This window comes from Microcaecilia unicolor, chromosome 7, assembly GCF_901765095.1.
Source record: "Microcaecilia unicolor chromosome 7, aMicUni1.1, whole genome shotgun sequence".
Lineage (NCBI taxonomy): Eukaryota > Metazoa > Chordata > Amphibia > Gymnophiona > Siphonopidae > Microcaecilia > Microcaecilia unicolor.
The window spans coordinates 224,084,310-224,094,331 of NC_044037.1; the positions used below are offsets into that span (position 1 = coordinate 224,084,310).

The 10,022-nt window shown below is 42.6% G+C and overlaps 1 protein-coding gene across 1 annotated transcript; it reads right to left on the reverse strand.

The window, feature by feature from the left end:
* Nucleotides 1-7,366: 7,366 nt before the first annotated feature.
* Nucleotides 7,367-9,703, reverse strand: SP9 (Sp9 transcription factor). The gene is made up of 2 exons (XM_030209940.1): nucleotides 9,639-9,703; nucleotides 7,367-8,751 (listed from the first exon to the last, which is right to left on the reverse strand). Exons 1-2 carry the CDS (start codon nucleotides 9,657-9,659, stop codon nucleotides 7,480-7,482), a joined length of 1,293 nt encoding a protein of 430 aa, XP_030065800.1. The 5' UTR covers nucleotides 9,660-9,703; the 3' UTR covers nucleotides 7,367-7,479.
* Between the last annotated feature and the right edge of the window lie 319 nt (nucleotides 9,704-10,022).

Consider the following 10,022-nt stretch of genomic DNA (forward strand, 5'->3'; position numbering starts at 1 on the left):
TCCACTGATGACAGATTGGGCTGCCACGCATGGATGGGGAGGGGGGGGAAGAGGAGAATCTTAACCCTTATGCCAGCTCCAAGCTAGCATAGAGTTTGCTATTCAGCCTGTACAGTTAGAGCACAGTGCTGTGATCATACAGGTGCATTTAAATGTAATTTAAATGAGCTCTGCGGTAGTCCCTATGCACTCGTGTCAGACGCCCTCTGTTTATCCATGCTGGGTAAATGGGGGGCACTAGTGGTCGCTATTGTCCACATTTACTTTTGATCATCAGGTCCTCAATACATGGGAAACCCATGTGCTAGTAATAGCTCAGGGCACTTTTTAGCACAGCTTAGTAAAAGGGCCACTAAGTATAGTTTTTAAAAGAGCAGTCTGCCTTTCTCAATAAATCACTCCTGTGGCTGGAAAGATGTCAGAAAGCAAACTTTGATCTATCAGTAAGGCCTAAGGCAAGTGAATAGGGGGTTGGATTAGTGAATACAAATATTTTAAAACCTAGCAGGGCATTATATTTGCAAATAAACTCCTATAAGTGTTACATTTAAGTTATAAAGTTTGATGTCAGGCAAGTAATACAATTATTAAGACTTTGTAAAAGAAAATTACAAAAAGGAAACAGACCCATGTAGCAAGATGAGTACCAATTCGTGCAAAATCTGCTTTCAAGCTACAAAGCAGGATCCCTAAAGCTCAATTCTTTTTTCTTCCCATCAGCAGCAAGCTTACCTGTTCAGGATGTCAAACTCCTGTATGAGAACTTAACTGATTTATAACAGGGCCCCTCCCTTGTCCTTCCCTTCAGACATTACAGGAATGCATGACATCTGTGATGCAACTATTTGAATCGATCCAATATATTTTTTCTTTGTATATGACAGAATAAGTGTGAATTAAAACATGGAAAGCTTTAGTATAAGAATATTTATATATAAACAGCCTGTAACAGCTTTGTTCTATAGTGAAGCAGTCATCTTGGAATGACGGTATCTCCACGATTTTTCAGATACCTTCTAGTTATTGTGCTGGAAATTATGTGTCAGACAAGGAGAGAAGAGTTAAAGGAAGATCCCATTAAGCTAAAGTGGAAATGCTACTTCTTGTTTTAAATCAATCTGGATGCAGCCTGGACTTTCAAGGATTGGCTTTAATTTTTGGAGAAGGTTTTCTTCATATCCCCAAATGAATGCCTGTATGCCTTGGCTATCTGAAGCTGACTCAAAATTGCCATTGTAAGACCGGAAGTCTTTCTCTTTCCCCTTAATTGGGTCCTTTCTTTCATTGGTGTGAGAAGAGGGGAAGAAATAGCTAAATTCTCTTTTCAGGTTTAAGGTAAAGGGTGATGGATTTTATACCCCTTTCTGTGGTCCAGCTAAAGCAGTTTACGTGTGTTTCCCCAAGTCCAGTTAGCTTTTCAGGATATCCACAATGAATATGTATTAACTTGATTTGCTTACACTGCCTCTATTATATGCAGATCTCCTCTATGCATATTCATTGTGGATGTTCTGGGAACCTGCCTGGCATAGGGTACTCCAGGACTGTATCTGGGAAACAGTGGTTTACATATTCCATGCAGATACTTTCTCCGTCCCTACTAGGCTCACAATCTGTCTTTGTACCTGGGCTGATGGAGGACCAGGGCACCGGAGAGCTGCTGTATGAGTTGAACCCAGTTCCTCCGGTTCTCAGCACACTGCACTAACCATCAGATTACTCCTCTACTCCTTTAGCTCTGGGTTAAAATGATGTATACTAGAACTAAGCCAAACCAACAAGTAAAGTAGCTTCATGTTAGGAAAAAAAAGGGAGTAGGGGCTCTCATAAAGTAAAAATCATGGATACATTGAACTTATCAAGGATGCAATCTACTGAGCCGTCAGTTTTTGCCAGACCCAGTAGGACTACTTTAACTTTCCACTACTGGGTGCAAATCCCCCTTTCGGTTCAGTCGGCACCAAAAGGATGCCTATTCAATGAAGATATATATTTTGTTTCCATACGACCTTTGATGTTTACAAATAAAATTAATGTAAATGTCGTTATGCCTTTTCAGACTCAACAAAATGGGTTAGTAGAAATCAAGAATCGTTAAGATCAGGAAATCAGCAGGGTACCTTTGCTATGTAAACCCACACCTTTTGTATTATTTCTGGTGAATACACAGGAGCCAAATAATCCGAAACGATTCCAGATTTCACCTGTTCATCCCACCAACTGCATAGTTGCAGCAAATGCCACCAGACTGAGTACTGTGGTTGACATGTACCGGGAATGATCGGAGGATTATTTATTTGAAATAAAATAAACAAGTATTTTTTCTCATATGAATAGAATCTCGGTTAGGTCGTTAAAATAAAAATCTATTAAACTCTATTTATGTTGTCATTGATTAATTCTTCATTACCTCGTTTGATTTCGATTTAGAACGATTTGATTCTAATTTAATTAGCATGTAATTTGAATGTACATAATTACTGTAATTATGACATTCAGGTAAGGCAGCTTTAGGCAGAAAGGCAATTTCAGCAACCTACTTTGTACTATCAAATGGACAAGGACTTTTCGCCCAGCTATTCAGGTAATAATTAGCATCCTTGTAGGCAGACGGTACGGGGGGGGGGGGGGGGGGTTGTTAGTAAATCAGTTATCTAGACGGAAGCAAACTCCTGTAAAATGCGATCTAAGTTATGTGCAATGCCTTCAAAGTTTTATTCATTTCAAGCTAGGAAAAGACCGTCTAGAAAAGTAAGCCCCGTTTTACTACAAAGCAGAAATGTCTGCAGTTGTCAGCCGAGCATTTACAAGTTCTGATTGTTTAATTTGATAGGTTTAAATCACGATAGCTCAACTGGTAGTTATGAAAGAGAAAAGGATCCCAGAGCCCCTGATAGTGATAGGACGAGCCGAGCCGAGCTTGTGAAGAAAGAGAGTCAAAGGACAGGTCAGGAATCGGTATGTTGGGGATACGGCTGAAAGTATTGTAGGTGTGGAATAAAGGTGCTCGGGGCTGATGTTACAAGAGGTGCGAGTCTAGTATACTTTAATGCAGGAGCAAACGGTTGATACCCAGGCGGTAAAATAAACATAATTATTGCCGTTTTCTCAAAAGCAATCCTATCACTCTTATTGGAATATATAGAAAGTTATTGTATGAATAGTTTCTGTTCTATCCAAAACGACATGCAATGAATTCTTACATTATGAAACGATGGATTTAAATAATTGTGAAAGTAGTAGACTCATATGCCCAGGCAAACCAAAGAATCCAAACGTTAAAAATTAATATGGTTTATTTTTGTAAACAAAAAGTCATACTGCTCTCACTTCTGCTTTTTATTGTTGCAGCAGCTGAAATTCAGTGAAGGGTATGAAGTTCAGGATATATTAACCGCATTACTTTTATTTTGCTTTTTTTAATTTAGAAAAAAATACTTTCTCTATTCTTTCCAGATGTCATCTTCTAGGGCAGGATGCTGTTTGAATTATTAAAAAAAAAAAAAAGCAACAACAGTCTAAGTAATTTCTCTCACCATAGTAATTCATTATAAATATCATTAAAAACTCGATCCAATTTCCTTCTGTTCATAGGGCTGACAAGTCTTTTATAGGACTGTATATGTTTTGCGGGGGGGGTGCCATTTTGTAGGGGGGAGAAAGAGGAATGTGTTGTAAGATTTAAATCGAAATACATTGGGGAAGATGCTTGGGGTTTGGGGACAAACTCTTCGCTGGAGTTTCTTCACCGTGAGCGCTAGATGGCGCTAAAGTGCCATTAAGTGGTAGTTCTTGCCTACGGCTCCAGAGGCTTGCCAAACACCAATGCAAATCATCACAGTAGTCGAGGGATTTTGTTTTACTAGGTTCAGAATGTTATTCCTTAAGAAAATTTGCAGCTAAATTATTCCTACTTAAACTAAACACTTACTCTATCAATTATACAGAGGGAGGGAGGGGTTTATGTCATATTGACTTCATATGTTTCATTTTTGTAATTACGAAAAGTGCTTTCAGTAATACAAATACCCCAAGCAAATAGGACTATTGTATAAAATTGTAAGAAAATGTAGAAGGCAAAAACAAGAAAATACTTTCAATTTGGTACTGTAAAATCTTTCCCAAATCAATGTGTCTTCAGGCATATATTCAAGTGCATCTCTCTACAAATAAATAAAGAAAACAAATAAAGAAACTATCAAGAATACATCTATTGTTTTATATTCTGTGAAAACGAAATTTAAAAGGTACCATTCATCGTGAAAAAAACCCTGAATCCGTAAATGAGGGAATTCGTAATGTAGCTATAGGTGGCTAAATGCATTGCACAATAAATACTTTACTCTCATTTTTTAATAAATCAAATATAAATAAAAATAAGGATCAACTTCTCTAAAGAAACAACTGTTGGAAGAACATTTGAACCAATTAAAAAAAAAAAAAGGTACTGACCTAAAACCTGCTTACAGAAAAGTCTGAAATTCAGCTCAGGGCGCTGGCTTTTGACATAATGTGGTTCGTGGCAGTTAACATATTTATTCAGACTTTTTTTTCTGTAAAGTTGTCATTTTGCTATTCATTGTTATTTTATCCGTTCCTGTAAGTGTTGGAAAGTCTATAGATTTCATTCACAAAAACAGGAATCAGGTCGCTGTCCCTAAAGTTGTTCAAAGAAACCAGTCGCCCCTTCATTTCTGGGGCGTCTGCCGTGATGGACATTTTCTGACCTGCTAGGGCAGGGGCGGTGGACAAGAGGTCCTTGATCACTGAGCTGAGAACGGTAACCCTGACCTGACAGCAATAGAATCCGCATACTTTCCTTTGATCAGTTTCATTAGGAAAGCAACGCTAAACTTCTGCCCAGTAGCCAGTGAGAAAAGGATGCATTCCCCAGTAATGCTAAGATAGTAGCAATAATTGGCCAAAGCAACCAAAGGCAGGCAGGAAAAGGATGCCGGGCCAAAGGGGGATGCAGAAATGAGACACTGTTAGGGAAACTGGGAAGAAGAGAATCATAGGGACTCGGATGCAAAAAACCAGGGTCAGTTGGGAAACTGGGGTAGCTGCTCCTTTTTTATTGGCTTTTTTTTCTGCTACAATGTTTAACATTAAATACTTCTCACAACAAGCTCCCAAACATTTCCTGCTACAGTAGTTCCTTTAACACGCACCCAGTCTGAGGAAAGCAAAATAGGAACATTTTTTAAGTACTGGAGATTTGAAAATCTTCTGAAGAGCCTGAGGCATTAAATTAAAAACTAAATCTGTATGAAAAGTCTTGCACGTCCTTCCCGTTCCGATTTTTAAAATATTGTTTGTAAAAATGTCATAGTTCTATTTTAACCTTCCTCAATTTTCTGTAACTTTTTGGCTATATGAAATTCTCTGCGATAGACAGTGTTGCAGGAAACATTTTATCATCTCTCCTACAATTCACACAACTGGTAATTTAATAGAAAAACTGAAAACATTTTTTTTCTATAAGGAATAGTAAAGCGAGTTGTGTGTTTGAATCCTAGGATGTACCGGTCTAATGTCATCTTATCAAATATATATGCATTTTGTGTTCTAAATTAAGAGGTTTTAACGGTATTGCTGAATTACACTTTTGGGGGGGCAATGTCTGTTAAGTTGGTGGCCAAAAGACAAAGAGGAGTGAAAATAATTTTCATTTCAATAATTGCCTTCTGGTCAATTTAACTGTGCTTTATTTTGAAAGAGTCAGTCTAAATGAGATTCCTGTCCCAAATGTGTTCCCAGGCCTTATCCGAGCCTTTAATTATTCCTGAGGGTTTTTTTTTTCTTCGAAATAAGACGCTGCACTGAGTAATCACAAAGAAGTCAGAGAGCATCCTTGAACCTTTTCAATAGCAGAGGCACTGATATTCAAATAACATGCAGGGACCATTTGACTGCATGGGGACATACGCATTTCCAATCCACTATTTGCATAGATCAACTGTCTCTGAAAGGGGAAGAGGAGCAGTTGTCCTCTTAACATTAAAAAGCCTAGTTATCGAATCGAGTGCTTAGTTTGGGGCTTTTAAAACGTTTACATTTTATCTCTGCTTGCCCTTTACCGTTTGACATGCAAATTTTGTGCAGTTAATTTAGACAATTAAAAGGGATCTTCAAGGGAGCTTTGTCACAGAGGCTACTCCGAGTTTTCCCTTTGGGCCAGCCAAGATAAAGTTGGCCAAAAACAAATGATGTCTGGGAGATTAATTAGATATTTGATAAGACATGAATTCCTAATAAGGGAATACAAGGCACAGGGGGCTGCTGTGTGCTCTAAGTCAAAATTAATAACATTTAACAAGATTTTCATTTAGGCGTGAAATGTCTTTTCCGGAGTACTGACTGTAGCCATTTCTCCCCCGGGGAATAACATCCAGTCTGAGCATTCCGCTTTCTCAGGCTCAGTACTAGGACATTCCTTCTCCATTACTTTTTAACGCTTATTATTTTCATTTGTTCCTAGAAATGGCATTTGTGCAGATTTTAACTGATCAAGCTTCAATAAATAAGTTCGAATTTCAAACTGCAAATTAAATCCAGTGTACAATAAAAACAACTGTTTATTTGTTGAAGTGTAAAAGCCTCATATATTTTAGTTGTAGGCTACACGTATATTATTTTAATTTAACGGTATATTTTTTCTTGTGTGGAGTGGGGGTTGTTTTGCGGTAAAATGTAAGAGAAGTGTTAAAAAAAAAAAAAAAAAGAAAGAAAAAAACCCGCTAATGCATTGTTCAGAGTACTTTAATAATGTGAAAATGAAACTAGGATGTCAAGATTTTTTTCCATACATATAAACGCATTTAAAAAATGTAAGTGATCTTAATTTATGGGTTGTGTGAGTGAAATGTTTAACTCAACATTTTAAATATCTTTTACATATATACTGAGTTCCACAAAGTGCATCAGAAATAAAAAAAAAAATAATAATAATAAAAACTCCCTGAATTTCAGGAATTCACAAAAAAAAATCTATTGGAATGAACATTTACAAGGGGGAAAAAAAACACAATCTTTCCAACCTTATTTATACAGGTTTTATGGAACACAAATAGTCTTCTGTCTTTCTGATTAATTTCTCACCTTAAACTCTTATAGGATGCTTTCCTTAAAAAAAAGAAAAAAAAATTGTAAATAGATTTCATAACAAGACGTCTTTATTTCTCTTTGTGTATAATCCACTCAAATGTCTTGGATTCAAAGGTCTGTTTCCCAAATGTATTTGCGTTGTTGTTGTTTTTTTTTTTTTTTTTTGGGGGGGGGGGGGGGGAACAGCCTTTGCCAGGGTCCCCATATTGCTCTTCACCATGAAGTCTGTTTGTCCGTTTATCTTTCCCACAGTGCTCTGTGTCCGGGCGCAGTCTGCCTGTGTCTGGGACCCCGACCCCCGCCACGCGCTCCCCCATTCTAAAACGAAAAGAGTTCAAGTCCAGGAAGGGGGAGGGTAAAGGAAGAGGGGCTCTAGGAGTCGTTGGGCCCCGACGCGGGGTCTTTGCCCGGCTCCATGCTGAGCTCGGGCGACTGCGAGCGCGGGGTCTCCAGGTTGCTGGCGTCCGTGTCGCTGTCGCTGCCCTTCTTGCCGCCTCCGCCGCCCCCTCCGCCGCCGCCGCTGTGGGTCTTGATGTGCTTGCTGAGGTGGTCGCTCCGCATGAAGCGCTTGTTGCACACGGGGCAGGCGAAGCGCTTCTCGCCCGTGTGCGTGCGCAGGTGCCGCTGTAGCTCGTCGGAACGTGTGAAGCGCTTACCGCAGAAGAGCCAGTTGCAGACGAAGGGCCGCTCGCCCGTGTGCCAGCGCAGGTGCGCCTTCAGGTGCGACGTCTTGCCGTACACCTTGCCGCAGCCCGGAATGTGGCAGCTGTGCAGGCCCTTGCGCCGCAAGCTCGCGCCCGCCGGCCCCAGCCGCTCCGCCTCCTGGCAGTTGGGACAGTCGCACGTGGCGCGGCCCGAGTAGCGGCGCGCGGAGCGGGCCGAGGCGGCCGCGGCTGCGGCGCTCGTGATCATGACGCTGGCGGCGGCGGCGGCCGAGTCTGGGTAGGAGGAGGGCAGCACGGGCTTGAAGGCCTCCTGCGGGAGCAGGTGCTGGCCCCCCGAGAGCAGGTGCGAGGCGGCGCTCGAGCCGATGGCCGTGGAGCTGAAGGCCGAGTGCGTGAGGGAGCCGAAGTCCGGGCTGTAGGCGCCTAGCTGAGGGGAGGCTTGCAGGCTGCCGGCCGGGCTCTGCACCTCGAGCCAGGGGCCCGCCGCGTTGCTGTGCACGTCCCACCAGGAGGACGCGCTGTTTGCCACGTCGCCCGACAAGCTGGAGTGGAAGCCCGACTTGTACCAGGACTCGTAGGGGTGCGCCATGCCCACGCGCGGGTACAGGCCCTCGGCCGCCGTGCTGTGCACCTTGGAGATGAAGGCCGACTGGCCGCTCTCCTGCGACGAGACCCCGGCCGAGTTGGAGAAGAGGCTGCCGTAGTCGCTGCTGAAGGCCGAAGAGGTGGGTGAGCTGGAGGCCAAGCAAAAGGCGCTGTTGGCGGTGCCCGCGCCCCCGGCCAGCCCGCTGGAGGCCCGGCTCGTGGCCACGGAGAAGCCCCCCAGGTTGCAGCTGGACGTGGAGCGTTTCCAGGGGTGGAAGCCTCCCTTGGCGAAGGCGCTGGCCTCGGGTAGGCTGCTCAGGGGGCTGGTGTTGCCGATCTTATTGCAGGTGGCTGCCAGCATGGCCAGGGGAGTGGTTCCAAATCTCGGCTCTTCCTGGGTGGGAAGGACAGAAAGCACAGGATCAGATAAAGAAAACTAAAGAAGAAATGCCCTTCAATCGCTGGCACAGAACAAACCAACACAATAACACCACCCGCCACAGGAAACTTCAAGCTGCAAAAGTCATTCTATGCACTGAACTCGCCAAAGTTCTGCTCCAAGAATCGTAATATCTTTTCCCCAGACTTACTGTCCATGCCCACTCCCAGAGACTGAGCAGAGCTGGATAACAAGCATATAAAGAATTTAGTGAAGAGGGCAACATAATGAAAATGAGAAAAAAAAAAAGAAGAAGCTAAAAATCCAAACAGAATCTTTGCACTTTGTAATAAATAATTATGCGCGCCCTATCATAGAATAGGTTTACAACCATATAATAATAATAAAAAAAAAATAACCACAGAGAAATCGCCCTTTAGCTATTTGTAAATGTATACGCCAAAATAAACTTCCCAAGTGAAATGAAAAGTGATCTGCTAAAAAGTTTACAACTCTGCTTCAGGGACACATAATATACACCAGGACTGTAAACATGCCGCTCAATTATAGTAATTCTTTAAAACCAAACATATGCAAGCCTTGTCTGGTGTTACCTCAACACATTGCAAAGCAATTCTTCAAGAAAAAAAAAAGGAAATTCAGAATTCTTCCCCAAACTTGAACACAAAATCAAATTCTAAATGCAGGCATGAACAGGATGCACCCAATTAATTGCATTGTCCAAAAGACAAAAGCAGAATGAGTGAATAAACTGTAGATTGCGACAGACGTCAGCTATCACCAGAATTGAAAAGGAACAACAAAAGTTTTCTTAGTAACACAGAACCCTGAGAGCCACAAGAAGCAAGCGTTTGAATCTTTGATGGATCTCTCCAGCTTACCCCAAGAATAGACGTAGCCATAGCACGCTGAGACAGGAACTGGCCCCCGTGCGTATGCAGTTGGAGAGTTTGAACGCTCTGCTGCTACTCCACTCGGGAAGTCTCCTCCCGGCTCCGGCGGGCTAAACTCAGCCCAAGTGTGGGGAACGCTGGCTTTGAAGTGCCGCTGACTCGGACTCTCACCCAATGAGGGCGCGGAGAGCTCAGGCAGGAGCTGCCCTTCAGCCAATCAGAGGCTCCTGGGTGCAAGGAGCTGGGCTCGGCGCGCGCGTGCCAGTCAAAGGCGAACGTAGAGTCCCGGTTGACACTGTTGTAATGACAATAACGCACCCCAGCCAGCGGTTTCTTCCGCTGTACAGTCCTCATGCCTAGGCGCAGCGTTCA

Excerpts from the sequence above, each read along its gene's own strand:
- SP9 (XM_030209940.1), bottom strand. The coding sequence starts at position 9,659 with ATGGCTACGTCTATTCTTGGG. Across the intron at positions 8,752-9,638 it reads TGGCTACGTCTATTCTTGGG|GAAGAGCCGAGATTTGGAAC; the intron begins GTAAGCTGGAGA and ends CTTCCCACCCAG.